This window comes from Schistocerca nitens, chromosome 10 (assembly GCF_023898315.1).
Source record: "Schistocerca nitens isolate TAMUIC-IGC-003100 chromosome 10, iqSchNite1.1, whole genome shotgun sequence".
NCBI lineage: Eukaryota > Metazoa > Arthropoda > Insecta > Orthoptera > Acrididae > Schistocerca > Schistocerca nitens.
The window spans coordinates 127,794,583-127,816,111 of record NC_064623.1 but is presented as its reverse complement, the minus strand read 5'-3'; the positions used below and the strand labels follow the sequence as shown (position 1 = coordinate 127,816,111).

General features: G+C 46.2%; 1 protein-coding gene across 1 annotated transcript in view; it reads right to left on the bottom strand.

The window, feature by feature from the left end:
• Positions 1–1,427: 1,427 nt before the first annotated feature.
• LOC126209929 (mucin-5AC-like) overlaps positions 1,428–21,529 on the bottom strand; it is a 35,667-nt gene continuing 15,565 nt past the window's right edge. The window contains exons 6-8 of the mRNA XM_049939047.1: positions 20,625–20,876; positions 6,726–7,076; positions 1,428–1,486 (exon numbers count right to left, since the gene is read on the bottom strand). Coding sequence (XP_049795004.1) covers positions 1,443–1,486; positions 6,726–7,076; positions 20,625–20,876 — 647 coding nt within the window. The 3' untranslated portion in view covers positions 1,428–1,442. The remainder of the gene's footprint in view (positions 1,487–6,725; positions 7,077–20,624; positions 20,877–21,529) is intronic.

Genomic DNA, 21,529 nt, shown 5'->3' with positions numbered 1-21,529 from the left:
TATCGATAGCGAAATTAATAATCCATGTGTGAGGTAATATAAACTCTGTCCCTCTGTTTTTTGACGAGTGAGAGAGCAAGATTCCATGCAGAATTCAAACAAAAGCCACCATCTGTATTTATAAGGTCACTTGTTAAAACAGACCACCATCTCTGTTTATAAGGTTACATGTTGATTCAGGCACCAGTAGTAGAACAAAGTTCGTGTGGCGTCACTCTCCATTGTTGCCAAATTTATTCAAGATGGCGGCGATAGATATGGCAACGACGCAATGACTTCATTGCGGGAAGTTCAAATTTTGCCGAAAAATAGGTCAATTGGGCTACCTCCAATAACCTAACCCCTCCTCCCCCCCTCCCCTCCCCCAGAACAATGCAACACACCACAGCTACCTCCACTAACCAAAGAAAATGGCAGGAAAATAGGTCACTTGGGCTACCTCCACTAACCTAAGTCATCTGACCGCCACCTCTTCCTAGGAACTGGCGGGAAAGGGACTCAGCCTGTGCTGGATAGGATGGATGTAAGTGTTTATTTTCAGTCTTTATTTAAACAATTTGAGGCAGTAGCTCCATCCAGTGTGTCCACCTAGAGGTCCGGAGTCCAACTGACCTAGTACACAGTACTGCCACCAGAGGGCACTGTCGTCCCTCGTGTGATGTAATCCAAGATGGCGGTCTGGAGGGGAAAAAGGCAGGAAAAGGACAGCCTATTCTGGGCTGAGGGGGGGGGGGGTGGAAGAAGTGTACTTTATTTATTCTAGAACAATTTATTTAGGGACAGATTTGACATAGTATATTATTACACTGATACAAAACACTTACTCTGACATGCTTGAGGTCACAGTAAATAGTCTACAGACCTGCAAACTAATTGTAAATAAAGCAGTACTCTGATGTGCAGAGACACAAACAACTCGTAAGTTACCGAAATAATGGAGTGCACAGGTTACAGATGTGCGAACTACTCGTTGGTCACCTAAATAATGCATGTGTAACACTATGCAAATATGCTCACAACGCTTAAACAGCCCAAAATAATGCAGTACACTGATGTGCAGACACGCAAACAACTCGTAAATTGTCAAAATAATTCTCTGCAAACACGCTTGCTAATTGTAAACTGTCAAAATAATGCATTGAACAGTCTACAGAGCTGCAAACTACTAGTAAATCACTGAAATAATGCAGTACACACATGTACAGGCACAAAAAGAACTCATAAACTGTCGGAATAATGCATACAGTTTATTTAGGGAGGGATTTCTTGTAGTTTATGTATTACGCTGCCACAAAACACTCACCCTTGTGTGCTTGAGGTCACAGTAAATAGTCTACAGACGTGCAAAGTACTCGTAAATCAACAAAATAATGCAGTACACTGATGTGCAGAGAGGTGAACAACTCCTACATTCTCCAAATAATGCTCTGGTAACACACTTGCTAATCGTCAACTGTCGAAATCATGAATTGCACAGCCTGCTCACCTGTTTGCAAAATAATACAACAGACACGAAAACAACTCATAAATTGTAAAAAAAATAATGCATCTGTAATGCTATTCAAACACGCTCACAGCGCTTAAACACGCGAAAATAATGTAGTGCACAAACACTCAGCGCATGTAAAATACGCAATGTATCAGCGAACTGTTCCAACACATGCATGCGCTCTGCAGGGCCAGCCGGAAGCAAGCCAGCACAGGAACGCGAACCGTCGCAGCCGCCTACAGCCAGCAGGTGACAGTTGCTTGTAGAGTTCTTAGAGTGTTATTCTGACGTCACATGTCAATGTAAATAAACGCCAAGTTACCCTGTGGACTAGGCACACATGTTCACCATTTCTGGTGCGATCCCTCTCTCTAACTGCAGTCCAGTGAAGACCTAATTGCCAAGCGACTCACCCTCACAGACACTGCAGAAATTTGTTCCATTGCTTCCCAGAATAGCACAGGCTGCATTGTTCCTAGCGATCCTAACGGACATGGAAACTGCATCTTGCCATGCACGTATTCACCAGCCAAGCACGGCTGATGCATTGCCGCGAAATGCTCGTCTAGCTACACAGCATTGCAAGAGTATCTAAAAGTTTCTCAGTATTGTGTCGCATGGCTATGTAAAATAAGAGCCAAGTCAACCTCGCGGAAATTGTATTGTGTCCCAGAAATGGTTAATGGTCGCTTCTTGTAGAAGCTTTCGTAATCTCTCACAGCTCATCTGCATCAAAAATCCCTGTCTTGACAGAACCTGTATACGAAAAATAGCGGAGAATAAGGCCGAATGCATTCCTCCTGATGGTCCTAACGTGACACCCCATCCATCATGTGTTACCCTTCCTGGAAATCGTTAAGTCCTGCTTTCAACTAAAGCAAACGTTCTCACCACACTGTAGAGACTCCTATGTCCCAGCAAAAAAGGATGTCTTGTGAATGAATGGAGTATTCTGATTGGATCTTACTGAATTTACCCTCCAAATTACTGATGCTGCCAGTGTGGAAGCACTATTTGCCTTTTTTTCCCCTTTCAGTGGCAAAACTATTTTGTGCAGATCACCATATTGGACTGACAACTAAAACCTGCAAAGTGGCCAGCAGATTGTCAAATACGAAATACTCTTACTCAGTTACAGTGCTCTGTCACTGAGGACAGAAGATTGAATATTAGAGCATGAAACTGATCTCCAACCTGACAATATATCACCCCATGCTGTGTCGATGTCGTAAACATACAATTCGTATCCTGCGCCATACAAAATCGCCTCTTTTGCATCATGCACATACCTATCGACTGCCAGACCCTCGTACTCGTACCACAAAGACAGACATCATAAGCATATGCACCATAGGTATACTCCTTGCTGCACTAGATATTTCCTGTGAGGTCATCCGCCCCCATCCCCCTCCCCCAAATGCATGACCAGAGCGCACTCAGCAGACCGAAGTCACTCTCAGAACCTGTACAGAGGCTGGGTCGGCATCACCGTTTCTGGTCCTGACCAGCTTGCTTGCTTTCTACACCAATTACATGTGTTCTTCTAATCCCAGAATCTGGAAATTGGTATAGAAAGCAAACAAGCAGGTCAGGACCAGAAACGGTGATGCCGATCCAACTGTCCTGATTTAGATTTCTTTGGTTTCCGTAAGGCACTTTGAGTGTAATGTTTCTTCTAAAAAGGGAACAGTTTATTTTTTGTCCTTCCTTGACCCATATGATTTTGTAATCAATCTCTAATGAACCTGCCACCCACAGAACTTTAAAACCATAAACTTCTTTTCATTTTCAAGGGGTCTCTAACTCAGTCGGTAGATACGGAACCCTTATAACATCTCTACATTGTCCGTCTGTGAACCCTTATAACATCTCTACATTGTCTGTTGAGACCCCTTTTTATCAGGAATAGGTAGAGGCATCAAGTTGCAATTTATGTCCAATATTAAAATCTACAGGTCCCTTTGCAATCTACACAATGTAGACTTCTAAATGAATGCAGTCAAACGATATGGCCATCTATGTCACATTTTGACACTTACAAACACACTCATCAATAACTATGGATGAACTAGCTATACGCATAATAAAGGTTGTATGGAACAATCACAGCCCCATTCCTATTCACACTTGTCCGATTTTGTTCATCCCAATGCCGAATACGCATATTTCAGTATCGCTCGTTTGTGACTGTGTGCTGTGGCCATACAAAGGCATCATAGCGGTATCCCCAAACGCGAATAAATTTTTAAATGTGTCAATTAATATTTCATATAAACGTAACCATAGTCCGTAGTAGACTGTAATGCGATGTTTATTTAATCGTGCGATTGGCTACTTTCGACTAAGCGTCATTGTCAGACACATTAGTAACATCTGTATTTCATGTCATTTTCAAATCACGCGTAATTACAAGTAAAAATTAGCCGTATGTACGTGTTGTTATACATGCAGGAAAGTTCAGAATACGATCTCAAAAGGTGTAGTGTGGATCCTTTCGTAAAATGACGGAATGTGGCTACTTCTTACTCGTAATTAGGAGGCATTTGCAAACGACATGATGTTACAAATGTGCTTGACAATGACCCCTTAGTCGAAATTAACTAATCGCTCGATTAAGTAAACATCGCATTACAGCCTACTACGAACGTTGTTTACGTCTACTAAGCATCTGGAGACTGTGGATCCCCGTAAATACAAAATTTGAGTAATATTTCGGCTTTGTGTCTGCTGTCTTTGGTCTCTCTCTCTCTCTCTCTCTCTCTCTCTCTCTCTCTCTCTGTGTGTGTGTGTGTGTGTGTGTGTGTGTGTGTGTGATGGTTAATTTCGACATAACTTGTCCCCAATGTTTGATAAGTTTTCATTTCGCGTATTTGTACTCCAGCTGATATGGATTTATTTACCAATTGTCAATTTTATTTTTAAGTGTGAAGATGTGCTTGATGTTTTCAATGAACTGCGTGAGACTGGCGGTGTCCCAAGCAGTCATATCTCACGTGAATGCGAAAATCAACCAAATATGGCTGAAGTAGAAGGCATTACTCTGTTGGTAAGAACGTAGTCCTTCAGTAGGCACGCACGCACGCACACACACACACACACACACACACACACACACACACACACACACACACACACAATTCCTACACGTGTCTCCACTAACAAGAACACTTCGGAGAATACGTATGGACGGGCTCTATCCATAACATTTGCAAGGGATTCGTCGTTGATTAGTTGCAAATCACCGAGTAATTCCATTAATACTCATAACTTCCTCGGGTGGGGCCTGCCGGCCAACGATGCCATACGCTCATTTCATGTTTTTTTTCATTAATACTGTTTAGTTATGAAGTCACTTTCACTACTGACGGCATCAATAGCACTGTTACCTAACACGAAGGTCCAACGAAAACCTATATGCTTTTGTGGAGACACATTTTTAAGAAGGCTGCACTTCATAGATCGTTGTAGCTCACAATGGGATGATAAACACGTTCCTACTCGTCCCCCCCCCCCCCCATCCGCCCCCTCAGTTGTGATCGGTCAAAATCTGGTGGACGTAGTGTATTGCCGTGCTGCCCTGAGACATTTTCAGGTTTCCATCAGAGTTCTTTATCATCCACTAGGGCGTGTTGCAGATGCTTTGCGAAATCCATTTGATTTCAAAAGTACATTGAAAGCTTCAAAGAGTTTCGGTATTAAGGGTAGAATTTCTGCATGGAAACGTATGCTGGCGGGAACTAATACAGTAATTAATATCTGCTTGCTGTTGCAAGAAACCAGCAATAACTGATAACCGGAGGCTGGCAGGAAGGCTAAACCGCATTGAATATTCACAGCGTTTGAAACCGTAAACGATGAAACGATAGTGGTGATGAGAGAAATCTGTTCGTCGAAAAATCTGCATCAATCGATTGAGCACTCCAGTGCCAGAGGGAACTATGCGCATACATGGAAAAAGGAGTTTTTGCTCACTCCTTTTCTTAACAAGTTTTAATATCTGCAGTAAGTGGCCTATAACATCTTTTATATGTAACTATTTATATAAAGCCACGCATTTTAAGTCGGTAAGGCTCTCAGTACTAGAGGCTGTTATCCCACATCTAAAGATGTCTGGATTGTTTATGTACCTGCGGAGTACAGAATGACGTTTGAAGCTATTTATTTTCGATTATGTATAACAAAAATTTGCTGTGTATGTCACACTTTCTTCATCTCAAAATCATTTTAGAGCCTTATATTATCAAATCAACTTAAATCTTTTCGTGTCTTTGATCATAATTATGAAAGTTTCAGTATTGTAATTTTAGAAAGCATGAGGTTAACGATAACGTGAATAGAAAATGGAAGTAAGTGCTACAGCTAGTGTTGGAAAGAAATAGAAACGCGAAGAACTGTCTTGGAAAAACAGCTAGCATTACTGAATAAAATACCACCGCAGAAGTTTTAGAATGTTAAAAAAAATAGAGTTTTTGTTGACGAGTTCATGAGACCTTCCATCCTGCCAGTTATCCACTCATTTCATGGTGATTTTACACAGTGCAGATCCCAGTGAACATGCTGAATAAATTCAATATTGGGCATATTACTTGCATTTCAAATTTTAATGATTGTGCTTTGAAATTATATGATTTCACATTTTTTAGAAAACCCTTATATTTCCCAAACTTAGCCATGTTTGGGATAGCACCCTCTGACTACAGGCCCACCAGTTCACTCTGATTTATGGTGAATAGAAACGAATTGGACCTCCACCATACCAGTATATTAGGAAAGGCTGTAATCAGATCAGATAGGGGCCCTGCGCGTTATTAGTTAGGTGTCTGGCATCCTTTGGAGTGGACAGTAAGCAGCTCGTGGTCTCGTGCATTGCTGACTCTCTATCACGAGTCCCCAGGTTTGATTCCCATGTCGCTTTGGGATTTTCTCTGCTTGGAACTGGTTGTGTGTCGTCATCCTCATCATTTCATCATCATCAATGCGCAAGTCGCCGAAGTGGCATCAAGTAAAAGGTCTTGCACTAGGCGCCAAACTCTCCAAAAGGGGATGCCCAGCTAAATATGCAATAGAATATTTTATTTCATTTTGGAGAGATCAGTGATTAACAAGTGGAGATTGTTGAGAATGTATACTGTTTATTAAAGAGATTGAGACCTGAGAGACAGATTGTGAAGAGAAGGTTGAGACTGTTGATTTCATACGGATACTAGAGAAAGCAGGTACTCTGCTGCACACTTACTGGTTACTTCTTCAGTTTCCTTCGCTGGAGCGCTGGTCGGAGCAGTGCTGTTGGTGTCTGTGGGCTGCTGGCGCTTCACCTCGTTCTTCCTGGACTCCTCGCTGTTGATCTCCGCCAACAGCTCGTCGAATGAGAGTGGGTCTGGCCCCGCAGCCAGTGGGGACGCGCTGGTGGTCGGCTGGAGGCCCCTACTGTCCCGTATCGCTTCAGTGGTGCCACTGCCATTGGCGGGGTACGTCACGTTGAGGTGTGTGGCAGCGAACTGGCGAACCGAGTCCAACACCGCCTGGAGTCTTGCTGTTTCCTCTTCCGAGTGCTTCAGGGACGTCGGGCTGAACACATGCTCTGGCCCTGTGAGCACAGCACAGGCAGCCTCCATGTAACACTGGCTCAAACGAAGAAGGCAAATCAATGAACAAAGCCCTCCTGGGTGATTACTAGTGTGTAAGAAAGGAGCATTGTATTGTATTGTATGTTAACCGGGGGCCTAGAAACGACGGAGAGGCTCCGCCCCACTGCAGTCACAACGGTCCACAACCCCACAACGACTACCGCAGTCCACTTCACCCCTCTGCCGGCCCACACTGAACCACTCTTTCTGGGTTATTGTGTGGTTTGGCCCCCGGTGGATCCCCCAAGTGAACGTCTCACACCAGACCAGTGTAACCTCTATATTGCGTGGTAGAGTAATGGTGGTGTACGCGTACATGGAGAACTTGTTTGCACAGCAATCGCCGACATAGTGTAGCTGAGGCAGAATAAGGGGAACCAGCCCGCATTCGCCAAGGCAGATGGAAAACCGTCTAAAAACCATCCACAGACTGGCTGGCTCACCGGACCTCGACACAAGTCCGCCGGGCAGATTCTGGGGACCAGGCACTCCTTCCCAATCCGGAAAGCCATGCATTAGATGGCTAACTGGGTGGGCGGTAAGAAAGGAGCATACTCACATACACTGCTAAACCAGAACGTTATGACCACTGCTCACCTTGTGATTGGTGGCATTATGGTCAAATGGGGCGGTAAGGAAAGTGTATAAGTGGAGAAAAGACACACGGGGAACCATTCTAGCGACGATACGGTCCAGGCCACTTACAAATGCGATTTTAACAAAGGGCAAATTATTATAGCCCAGCCACCGGCAGCTCCTGGGAACGAGCGATGTTGGGTCTTCATGTGCTACTGTCATGAGCGTATGGAAAGTGGTTGAAGGATGGTGAAATTACGAGTAGGTGACGAGATGGTAGAGGAGCACGTGTCATCACAGAATGTGGTCAGAGGCTTGCCTGTTCTGTAAAGCACCATATGCAGCGATCTGTGGCACATCAGAAGACAAGTGTTTTGGAGCACATCATTCAGCGCACATTGATCAACGTGGGGCTCTGCACATGACGAAACCCATGTATTGTGAGACTCGCCCACATATTACGGCACCGTTTCAATGGCGTCTCTTAATGACTCTGGCCGACTCTAAACGATAACCACCACTGCAGTGCTGCGCGCCCAAAACGTCATATCTGACTGTTGTAATCAGACTTTAACACTCAGAGAGTTGTAATCACGCATTACCGTATCACACAGAGGTTATAGTTATTCTACAGACGATTGAGACGCTGAAATGGTAACCTCAAAACGAAGAGGTTGAAACATCAGCCAACCAGTTGCAAAACAAAGGTTTATTTAGCCTTTGACCTAGGTTTCGATATTTCTAAAAATAACATCTTCAGAAGGAGTGGACCTTCTTAATTCGCATGGTGGTACAATACATTAGCTGAACCCAAGCGGCTCTTGTCATATATAAAATTGACATAAAACCCAGAAATACCACATGGCATGGCTTGCAGCCAGATTGTATTCAGCATACGTCAGAATAAATGTACAATTGTATTTGCCCAAGGTAAAGGCTCTTGTCTTCATAACATTATAACAGCAGTCCAAAGAATAAAATATTTGAATAACGTAAGTATACGCCATGCCAGAGACAAAGGCTACAGCCACATTTAAGATATTTTAACCTCAAAGTGTTCCCATGTTATCTAACAATATCGTCACTTAGGAGACACGGGGTTGTCGAGATTGGACAGTGGATCAGGGGAAACGTGTCACTGTCATCCAGGGGAACGGCTGCTCGAAACATGTCCCACGTCAGGGGCACAGGACCATGGGGGGAGTATTGAGCTAAGGGAGACATTCAGCTGGGTTTCCGTGGGGCCTGTGTTAGTAATCGAAGGTACCATGACAGCTGTGTACCACATATGTCTTCCCCAGCGGCGATAGCATCTACCACCACATGAAATGTGCTGCAATAGTTTCAGGAGCAAGATAGTGAACTGATGTTTATGTCTTGGCCACCAAATTCGTTGATCTGAACTCGATGGAAGACATCTGGGACGCTATTGGGTGCCGGCTCTGTGCCCACAAACCACTAGCCAGTAATTTACTGGAAGTGCATGATCTGCACATAACATATGGTGCCAAAAACCTCCAGAAACCTACTAAAGATCTGTCGAATCCTTGTCATGCAAAGAATTAGTTTTCGAAGGTGGACAAACATGCTACCGAGCAGGCTCCTCAGTATATTTTAACTGAGTGTGTTGGTGCATAGTGCTGGACTACAAATCCAAAGATCTGGACAAATGGAAAATGCCGACTCGCACTGTGGATCTGCTGCGCGTTAAAATGTGGGTCTGCAATTGGGGAATCGTCACCTTAGTGGGTGCGAGTAATGAGCGGAGGGCAAATATCTTTTAGGTATATTACATATGTAGACTGTGGACAGTTGGGAATGTGGGTCTCACGGGGAGCGTGCAAGGGATATGTCCCTGCAGTCGCGGTATTCATCTGTGTCCTCGGTGGCTCTGATGGACAGAGTGTCTGCCATGTAAGCAGGAGATCCCGAGTTCGAATCCCGGTCGGGGCACACATTTTCAACTGTCCCCATCGAGGTATATCAACAACTCCTGTCGGCAGCTGAGGGTTTCAATTAATTATCATTGGTTCATAATCATCTAGATGTAGATGTATAATACTGTGAACAGGAACAGTTACTTCGAGTAATTTAAGAAAAGAGTAAATATTGATTTGCATCCATCACATCGTTGTGCGCATAAGAAGCTGGGTGCTTGGGCGATATGCAGTCGCAACGAGCAGTCTACCAAGTGCTGCCCCAGCCAATAGCGTCATTCTACCACATTCATCTGGAGCGTGTGTTTTGGGATGCGCATTGATCACTTGGCGTTGATTTTCATGTTACTTCAGGTATAGTGAGGGTACTTAGCCAGTATGGTGTTCACTATGGGTGGCATAAAGCAAACACTACATTAAGAAGCTATACTGACAGTTTTCCGAGCATATAAATCGTATAGGGGGAGTGAGAAAGAGAAACAGTGGCCGAGTGTGGCACTTACCCAGACTTACCGGTTACCGGGGTAGGTAACTGCTGGAACATGTGGCGTGCAGCAGATACACAGAGCACACTGGCGATGCAGCAACACATTCTTAAGCGCACTCTGCATAGAAAGCGTCACGCAGTCACCTTACAATGGCTCATTACAAAAGTAAATCACCCAGAAGACAGAGCTCGTGTACATATACACTGTTGGCAAGTACGGAAATGGTGAGAGTTGCAATTCTTTGTGGCAGTTAGAATGATCACCTGAGCATATCAGTATTGTTCGTGTTTAGTGTTGTTACCACATCTGCTTGGCAATATGAGGTCTGATTGGAAAGTTTTAATAATGGATCTGCTACTGCTTACTGGTTTGGCGGGCAGGTACACGGAGGGTGGGGAGTGAGTCATTGCCTTGTCCTTGAATGCCCTCTGGCAGGAAACCGCATTGTCTTAATTCAGTTCGTTGTGGCAGCTGGTTGAGTTAGGGCTTGTTCCAGGATTCTGTCTGCGTGAAAATGGACGTAAAAACGGAACAACGAGTTTGTGTGAAATTTTGTTTTAAAACTGGGAAATCAGCTTCTGAGACTTATGAACTACTATAAACAGATTTTGGATATAATTGTATGAGCCAGTCAAATGTTTTTGTCTGGTTCAACAGATTTAAAAGTGGCCGCAATCATTTGAAGATGAACCACGGTCCGGCCGTCCTTCCATCTCAAAAACGAATGAAAATGTTGTGAAAGTTCGCGACTTAGTGCTCTCTGATCGTAGACTTACAATTAGGAAGATGGCTGATGAACTTAACTGAAGTTTCTATGCAGTTAAGTCAATTTTAACTGAAGATCTTAACATGCGTCGAGTGTCCGCAAAATTCGTAACATAAGTGTTGTCAAATGACCAGAGACAATACCGACTTGATGTGTGCCAAGAACTGATTAATCGGACAAAAATGACCCAGATTTATTAAATTGGGTAATTACAGCTGACGAGTCGTGGGTATATGGATATGATCCTGAAACCAAAGTGCAGTCTTCGCAGTGGAAGACTTCAGGTTCACCACGATCAAAAAAAGCTTGGCAAAGTCGGTCGGAAGAGAAGACAACGTTGCTGATTTTTTTTCGATTCTACCGGTATTGCCCATCATGAATTTATCACTGGAGGACAGACAATCAACCAGGAATACTGCAAATGTGTCCTTGAGCGTTTGCGCGAAAAGGTGCGGAAGAAAAGGCCTGCATTGTCGAAAGATAAGGGTTGGGTGCTACACCATAACAATGCTCTGGCTCCTCGTGCCTTCTCCATCGTTGAATTTTTGACCAAATTCAAACTTCCTGTGCTTCCACAACCGCCATATTCCCCTGATTTGGCCCCTGTGGACTTCTACCTGTTTTCTAAACTGGAATTTTTACTGAAAGGAAAACGATTTGACTCGACTGAAGACATCCAGGCAAATACAGAGAACGTGCTTAACACAGTCCAGGAAAAAAAATCCAGGAATGTTTCCAAAGATGGAAACACGTTGGAGTCGGTGTGTTCAGTCAGAAGAGCACTATTTTGAAGGAGATGGATCACAGTAGCATGTAAGTATCACCATTGTACAATTACAAGCCGATTCTTACAACTTTTCAATCACACCTCGTGTAAGGGTCGTGAGAAGCGTCAAATGTTTAGTGATCACTGTGAAGAAAACGAGACATGTGAAACTGCGTTATCAGCACCTGACAGTGTTTGAAAGGGGCCTCATTCCGGCTCTCCATTTGGTCGGCTGATCAAACTGTGCGGCATCCAGTTTCTTTGGGACATTCAGAGGTGGCATGGGCCAAACCTCGACGGCATGGGAATATGAGGCCAGGCATACTCACTGACCATATCTGAGCACAAGGGAAGATCACCATATTGGACATGAAGCACTGTAATCTATTGATTATTCCTTGCTACTGTAGTGTTATCTTGAAGCTGTGAGAAAGGAGGACGGACGCGGAAGCAGAGATGATGCTGAGGGCAGACGAAACTAGGAGAGATATTGTTACATGGAGTAAACCGTAACGGGACAGCCTTGCAAAAATGCAGATGCCCCCAGGCGCCGTGCCAGGGCGCTAGTTACTCTTCAAGGAATTAACATGTAACTTCATATGTCGTCTAGACGCTGTGGTAGGTTGCCACCGTAGAACTTTGTAACCTACAGGAACGTATTAGCGATAAAGCCAGCTTGATACCGGCCCTGAGAACAGCAACCTCAATAGGCTCACAAGGGTTAGAAAAAGGGTGAAAACGCCAAAAAACTGTTGACCTAGTAGTTCCTACACCGGGGTGGGGCTAAATGACGTATAACAATAATTTTGCAAGCCTTATTTGGCAGAGCAGTTACGTTTAGCTTTTAGCTGAACAATGTTAATATCAAATACGGACTTAGTTAGAGCAACTGCATTAACATCCTCGCCTTAGGAGCAGTAGAGGGGACCTAACTAAACCGTGATTGGTGCCGGCCGCGGTGGTCTAGCGGTTCGAGGCGTTCAGTCCGGAACCGCGCGACTGCTACGGTCGCAGGTTCGAATCCTGCCTCGGGCATGGATGTGTGTGATGTCCTTAGGCTAGTTAGGTTTAGGTAGTTCTAAGTGCTAGGGAACTGATGACCACAGGTGTTAAGTCCAATAGTGCTCAGAGCCATTTTGAATCGTGATTGGCAGGGGCCTGCAAGAAATCTGCGGGATTGGCTGGATGGCTTTAAGTGGGAAAAACAGTGTCACACGCGACTCTTTAAAACCCCTAGATTCCGCATTTTGGCGGAGTTCCGAGTCAGACGATCTGGGCGCCGAATCCGCGTCCGTCGACTCCAGCCTCGGTCCAGCTCCGCGTAAGTCTGCTCTCTCACTTGGAGTGCCTCAGTGAACAGTGTCACATTCAGTATGTTTTGTTTTGCAACTACGTTGTTGCATTAAGATGCTGCTAGTGTTTGCTACTGTGGTTAGCATCCACTCCTGGGACGTCTGCACTGGCTTCAGTTGTAACAGTGTTATTCATGCTTTTTCTAACGCTAGAACTAGCCTCCAGTGTACTAGTTAGTCCTGTCTTGATAAAAAGTATTTCAAAACCCTGTTTGTCCAAGAGTCTCCACAACGAGTTCCGTACCGAGTCTCACCACCTGCATTTCTAGTAAATGCCTGTACCAGTGTTTGATCAGATAGAAGAAAACAATCAAATGCCTTCACTGTGAATTGTCCTTTTGCCTTCTGCTCTGTACCGCTCCGGAGCGCAGACTGACCAGTAACCACTTTTCTCCGTCTCCCACCTATGTCAGGACACGAGAGCACATTGTAACCCCTTCACGTTTGCCCGTGGCATCTGAGAATAAGTAGCGGACTCTTTGCAGTACTCTCTGCCATCCCAAACCATCGGCTATAGACTGGCAGCACGCGATTTAGGGAATTGCTGTCACATGTGGAGGAGTCATTGACACGACTGCTTTTGGAGTGGTCTGGTGACTGGGAAGCATGGACTGCTGATGAATGGCGTCACATAGTGTTCACCGATGACTTGCCATTCTGCTCTAACCCAGATGAACGTAATTGGTGAGTATGATGGTGACTTGGGGAGAGGTCAAATTCATCCAGTACTTTGGAGAAGCACTGCGATATTGCTCCTGGCGACATGGTGTGAGGAGCCATTATGTATGACTTCAGGCCAAAGCTCGTATTTAGGGAACTACACTACTGGCCATTAAAATTGCTACACCACGAAGATGACGTGTTACAGACGCGAAATTTAACCGACAGGAAGAAGATGCTGTGATATGCAAATGATTATCTTTTCAGAGCATTCACCCAAGGCTGGCGCCGGTAGCGACACCTACAACGTGCTGACATGAGGAAAGTTTCCAACCGATTTCTCATACACAAACAGCAGTTGACCGGCGTTGCCTGGTGAAACGTTTGCAAGACAACAACCATCTGCACGAACAGTTCGACGACGTTTGCAGCAGCATGGACTATCAGCTCGGAGACCGTGGCTGCGGTTACCCTTGATGCTGCAGCACAGACAGGAGCGCCTCCGATGGTGTACTCCACGACGAACCTGGGTGTACGAATGGCAAAACGTCATTTTTTCTGATGAATCCAGGTTCTGTTTACAGCATTATAATGGTCGCATCCGTGTTTGGCGACATCGCAGTGAACGCCCATTGGAAGCGTGTATTCGTCATCGCCATACTGGCGTATCACCCGGCGTGATGGTAAGGGGTGGCATTGGTTACACGTCTCGGTCACTTATTGTTCGCATTGACGGCACTTTGAACAGTGGACGTTAGATTTCAGATGTGTTACGACCCGTGGCTCTGCCCTTCATTCGATCCCTGCGAAACCATACATAATGCACGACCGCATGTTGCAGGTCCTGTACGGGCCTTTCTGGAAACAGAAAATGTTAGACTGCTGCCCTGGCCAGCACATTGTCCAGATCTCTCACCAATTAAAAACGTTTGGTCAATGGTGGCCGAGCAACTGGCTCGTCACAATACGCCAGTCACTACTCTTGATGAACTGTGGTATCGTGTTGAAGCTGCATGGGCAGCTGTACCTGTACACGCCATCCAAGCTCTGTTTGACTCAATGCCCAGGCGTATCGAGGCCGTTATTATGGCCAGAGGTTGTTGTTCTGGGTACTGATTTCTCAGGATCTATGCACCCAAATTGCGTGAAAATGCAATCACATGTCGTTCCAGTATAATATATTTGTCCAATGAATACCCGTTTATCATCTACATTTCTTTGTGGTGTATCAATTTTAATGGCCAATAGTGTATGACCACACTACGGCATGTCATGCACATCCTGCATCCTCGTGATAAGTAAAGAACTCTTTGCAGTTCTCTGTGCCATCCCACACCATTGGTTGGTGACTAGCCTACAGATTAGGGACTTGCCGTCTCATGTGTAGGCTGTCGTTAACATATCAACACAAATGGCTGCATTTGGAGTAGTGTTGTGACTGGGATGCACGGACTGGTCATGGACGGCATTCGTACTGTGGTGTTATTTTTCTACTGGATAATGCTCGTTCATACATGACACGTGTTTCCATAAACAGTCTGGGTAATGTGGAGATGCTCACGCGGCCAGAGAGACTCCATATCAGTTCGCTATGGAACACGTGTGTGATCAGCTTCGATGGCAACACTTTGCCAGTGGTAGTACCCAGGGTGTCGATGATCAGTTACTCTGGTTTTGGGCCAGCTTATCTCAGGAGAGTATGCACTGTCTTTATGACACACTTCTGAACTGCATCAATGCTTGCATCCAGGCCAGAGGGCATACTACGTCACACCGATAAATGGACTAATAGTGCCAGGTTCTTTCTAAATCTAGCTTGATTTTGTAGCCACTGAAGTAACATCACAATTAATAAAATATTCTGGGCTATTATGCCGTGGTTGGACGGATTTCACATTAAAACCCAACATTTCGTCCCATCTGTGGAGGACGTTTTTGAGGAGGACCACAGCTTCTTTGAATGTCGGATGCACACCCTAGCTCGCTACTGACGGCAGCAAAATTCTGTTTACACTTGCACCCGCTCAGTGCAGTGAAGTCACATGCTTTGAATAACCGAACGCGACTGGCTGTTTGTCAACTGCCGTCGTCTGCTGTTGCTATCACCCCATGGTAGAAGACTGGTACACATCTTCTTGTCATTCGATTTCACTCCCTCCTCCTCCCTGTTGAAATTCCAGCGGTGTTTAGCTATCCCCATGGCTGCTCTGTGTAGCTTTTCATGGTATCCGCTTGTGGTTGCCTCTACTTGAGTCCAATCAAAATGAATTCGGTGGCTTCCTGGCTGCAAAGCATCTGCTGCAACAGCTGATCTGTCAATCTCTTCCCTTTTTGCCTTTGCTCGTCCAGTCTTTTTTGAACGTTCTTTTCGTAGTAACCACTTACACCTCCTCACAATTATACCTATAAATTCCTCCTCTTTCCAGCAGTTTACGAGCATCCTTAGCCAGTATCTTCCGGGTGGGTTTGTACATTGCGTTTGCATTTTGTCAAGACTTTTCCTATGCGGTCACTACCGTCCTTAATGAAAGGCAGGAAAACTTCCAATCCCAAGGCGTTTGTGCACCGCTATGGTTTTTGCGCGGTGGTCTTAATGCTCTTTTTACCTCAGCGGACAAATAACCATTCTTGAGCAATCCAATGGTGAAGTGTTTTGGTTCCGCCCCAAGCAGCTCTGGTTCACAAGTGTTCGTTGCTCTATCTGCCAACGTTTTTATGATGCCTTGCTTTTGTTGTGGGTAGTGGTTAGAATCTGTGTCGATTGCGGTCTGTATGCACAGGTTTTCGGTAAACTGTGTGATCTCAGCTACCAACTTCTTTCTGGAAAACTAGCGCATTAAGGAAATTTAATCTTCCACCTCCCTCCTCCTCCTGGGAAACTGCATCTTCGGTAGCTTGGGCCATATAGTTTACAGAAAAAACCATGCGGCGACACCGCAACCGACGCCGGGATTCTAACCACAATCCACAACAAAAGCGAAGAAACGGTGGCGGATATATCAAGGAAATCTGCAAACCACAGTTGCTTGATGCGGAACTAAATGACCTCACCAAAGCATTGTTCAACAATGATGAGGTAAAAAGAGCGTTAAGACCGCCGGGCAAAAATCATAGGGATGCACAAACGCCTGTGAAATCGAAAGTTTTCTTATCTTTCATAAAGGTCGTTACTGACCACATGGGAAAATTTTTGACAAAACGGAATATCGGGGTAATCTACAAACCCACCCGGAAGACTAAGGATGACCGAAGACCGACCAAAAATGCTCGTAAACCACTAGAAAAAGCAGGAATTTATAGGATTTTGTGTAGTTGTGGGAAGGTGTACGTGGCTACATAGAAAAGGACGGTCAAAAAACGACTAGGAGAGCACAAAGACAAATATAGAAGGGAAGAGACTGACAGATCAGCTACTGTAGATCATGCTTTGCTGTGGGGAGAGCAACACATTCATTTTGATAAGAAATACTGGAAGCCACAAGCGGACAACATGAAAAGCTACACAGAGAGGGCATAGTTAAACACCCCAGGGCCGGCCGGTGTGGCCGAGCGGTTCTAGGCACTTCAGTCTGGAACCGCGCGACCGCTACGGTCGCAGGTTCGAATTCTGCCTCGGACATGGATGTGTGTGATGTCCTTAGGTTAGTTTGGTTTAAGTAGTTCTTAGTTCTAGCGGACTGATGACCTCAAATGTTAAGTCCCATAGTGCTCAGAGCCATTTGAACCATTTGCCAAACACCCCAGGAATAGGAAGGCGGAGGGTGTGAAACATTTGGATCCCAATACTGAAGACGGCAGTTGGGTGGTTGGTTTGGGAGAGGGAATCAAACAGCGAGGTCATCGGTCCCATCGGATTAGCAAAGGATGGGGATGGAAATCGGCCGTGCTCTTTCAAAGAAACCATTCCGGTAATTGCCTGAAGCGATTTAGGGAAATCGGAAAAATCGAAATCCGGATGGCTGGACGCGGGTTTGAACCATCATCCTCCCGAATGCGACTCAAGTGTGCTATCCTCTGTGCCACCTCGTTGGGCATAAAGGATGTGTACCGGTTTTCCACCAAGGGATGATAGCAACAGAATGCGACGGCAACTGACAATGGCCAATTGCACTCGGATAGCAAAAGCAAGTGACATAACGCCACTGTGTGGGAGGCCGCTTAACGGGATTTTGCTATGGTCAGTTCAGGGTGTGAACTGGACACTCAAAGAAGCTATGATCCCCTTTGAAGATGTAGTGCAGATGGAGACAATACGTTGTGTTTTAATGCGGAATCCATCCAACAACGGCATAATAGCCCGTAATATTTGGTTAAATGTGACTAACGGCAGTGAAAATTTACATATCACAATGAAATAACATGATGTAAGCTATCAAGCCATGAAATGTCATTTCGTTTTCTGCTGGTCTCGTGGGTGCCTTCACTTTTTTTGTCAGGCGCTCTAGCTGCACATCACTGTAGTTGGTTATCTATTCTCTGTGTTCGATATCTACTCCTTCTCTACAGCTGAGAACAATAATGCAAACCTGTGTCATAGAGGTGTGCGGTTAAACTCATGGCAGTGCAAGAAATTTTAATTTTATTTGGCCAGCAAGGGGAGGAGAGGTCTCAGACTTGGCGCAAGGGTTCTGGATTAAATCGGAAACCCTTCCACATTCTCCTATGGAGGATGTGGTCCTCACTTTGGATGGAGACACAATGATCGGCAGCTGGGGGTGGCATTCCTAGGCTATCCGCCAGCACCTGACTTCATAAGCGTTCATCATCAGCATCATCAAAAACACTATCCTATCACTACCACTATCACCCTGCGTCCGGCCATCCTGATTTAGGTTTTCCATGATTTCCCTAAATCACTCCAGGCAAATGCCGGGATGGTTCCTTTCAAGGGCACGGCCGACTTCCTTCCCCGTCCTTCCCTAATCCGATGAGACCAATGACCTCACTGTCTGGTCTCCTTCCCCGAAACAACCAACCAACCTACCACTATCCACACACACGTCTGCCTTCTACACGAACAGCTACACTTAAGACATAACTGTTGGTTCAAATGGCTCTGAGCACTATGGGGCTTAACATCTGAGGTCATCAGTCCCCTAGAACTTATACACTCCTGGAAATGGAAAAAAGAACACATTGACACCGGTGTGTCAGACCCACCATACTTGCTCCGGACACTGCGAGAGGGCTGTACAAGCAATGATCACACGCACGGCACAGCGGACACACCAGGAACTGCGGTGTTGGCCGTCGAATGGCGCTAGCTGCGCTGCATTTGTGCACCGCCGCCGTCAGTGTCAGCCAGTTTGCCGTGGCATACGGAGCTCCATCGCAGTCTTTAACACTGGTAGCATGCCGCGACAGCGTGGACGTGAACCGTATGTGCAGTTGACGGACTTTGAGCGAGGGCGTATAGTGGGCATGCGGGAGGCCGGGTGGACCTACCGCCGAATTGCTCAACACGTGGGGCGGGAGGTCTCCACAGTACATCGATGTTGTCGCCAGTGGTCGGCGGAAGGTGCACGTGCCCGTCGACCTGGGACCGGACCGCAGCGACGCACGGATGCACGCCAAGACCGTAGGATCCTACGCAGTGCCGTAGGGGACCGCACCGCCACTTCCCAGCAAATTAGGGACACTGTTGCTCCTGGGGTATCGGCGAGGACCATTCGCAACCGTCTCCATGAAGCTGGGCTACGGTCCCGCACACCGTTAGGCCGTCTTCCGCTCACGCCCCAACATCGTGCAGCCCGCCTCCAGTGGTGTCGCGACAGCCGTGAATGGAGGGACGAATGGAGACGTGTCGTCTTCAGCGATGAGAGTCGCTTCTGCCTTGGTGCCAATGATGGTCGTATGCGTGTTTGGCGCCGTGCAGGTGAGCGCCACAATCAGGACTGCATACGACCGAGGCACACAGGGCCAACACCTGGCATCATGGTGTGGGGAGCGATCTCCTACACTGGCCGTACACCACTGGTGATCGTCGAGGGGACACTGAATAGTGCACGGTACATCCAAACCGTCATCGAACCCATCGTTCTACCATTCCTAGACCGGCAAGGGAACTTGCTGTTCCAACAGGACAATGCACGTCCGCATGTATCCCGTGCCACCCAACGTGCTCTAGAAGGTGTAAGTCAACTACCCTGGCCAGCAAGATCTCCGGATCTGTCCCCCATTGAGCATGTTTGGGACTGGATGAAGCGTCGTCTCACGCGGTCTGCACGTCCAGCACGAACGCTGGTCCAACTGAGGCGCCAGGTGGAAATGGCATGGCAAGCCGTTCCATAGGACTACATCCAGCATCTCTACGATCGTCTCCATGGGAGAATAGCAGCCTGCATTGCTGCGAAAGGTGGATATACACTGTACTAGTGCTGACATTGTGCATGCTCTGTTGCCTGTATCTATGTGCCTGTGGTTCTATCAGTGTGATCATGTGATGTATCTGACCCCAGGAATGTGTCAATAAAGTTTCCCCTTCCTGGGACAATGAATTCACGGTGTTCTTATTTCAATTTCCAGGAGTGTAACTACTTAAACCTAACTAACCTAAGGACGTCACACTCATCCATGCCCGAGGCAGGATTCGAACCTGCGACTGTAGCGGTCCCAGACTGAAGCTCCTAGAACTGGTCGGCCACACCGTCCGGCAGACATAACTGTCACACTTTGCACATGAAAGGTGCCACTTTACACCAAGGAAGCAAACCTATGGAAATTGGATGGCTAAACCTACCCCTGTGAGGGTCACTCAGCCAGAAATCCGTTAATGGTTTCTTCCTTAGCTCCTTACCACAAAGTGCCCAGTTTGGAATCTTCCGCAGTTGTAAAGTTCTGGGGTTGGGTCACCCTGGACAGAAATGGTGGAGAGGAGACTGCCCTATCATTATATAGTCTGAAGTTGGTTTGGCCACCTACGGTATGAGGAAGTTGCACGGGCTCCAGAGTGGGTGGATGTACCTTGTCGGACTGTGGAGTCGTCGGTGCCATTCCCACCGTCTGTCGTCGACTCCCGGACAGTGGTGTGGGACGCCACTGGCGGCTGTGTCGTCGGCCCCTCGTCGACGCGGCCAGCGCCGGGCACGATGCCCAGGTTGTGCAGCACGGCGCGCATCTCGTCCGTCAGCATGCTCGTGTCTATGGCGTCCAGCGTCAGCGGGGTCGTCGAGGTAGTCGTGCTGCCGCCAGAGGCGCTGCCGTTACCAGTCGTCTCTGTCCGCGTCAACACAAAAGGCAGGTTGTCATTTAGTCCAGCTGTTAATCCTGATTCTTATGTCACAAATTTTCGTCTCCTTTAAATATCTCAACAATTCTTCAATCTCTTCATCTGCGGAGCTAATTGGCATGTAAACTTGTGTTGTTGTGGTGGGTGTGGGCTTCGTGTCTGGATAAATCGTTAGGGAATTCAGTATTGCGAGATCAGCAGTGTCAAGAATGTGATGAGAATACCAAATTTCAGGTAGTACTAAGTCGGGTTATGCTGAGGGAATTAGATTAGGAAATGAGACAAAGTAGTAAAGGAGTTTTGCTATTTGGGGAGCAAAATAACTGATGATGGTCGAAGTAGAGAGGATATAAAATGTAGACTGGCAATGGCAAGGAAAGCGTTTCTGAAGAAAGGAAATTTGTTAACATCGAGTATTGATTTAAGTGTCAGGAAGTCGTTTCTGAAAGTATTTGTATGGAGTGTAGCCATGTATGGAAGTGAAACATGGACGATAAATAGTTTAGACAAGAAGAGAATAGAAGCTTTCGAAATGTGGTGCTACAGAAGAATGCTGAAGATTAGATGGGTAGACCACATAACTAATGATGTATTGAATAGAATTGGGGAGGAGTTTGTGGCACAACTTGACTAGAAGAAG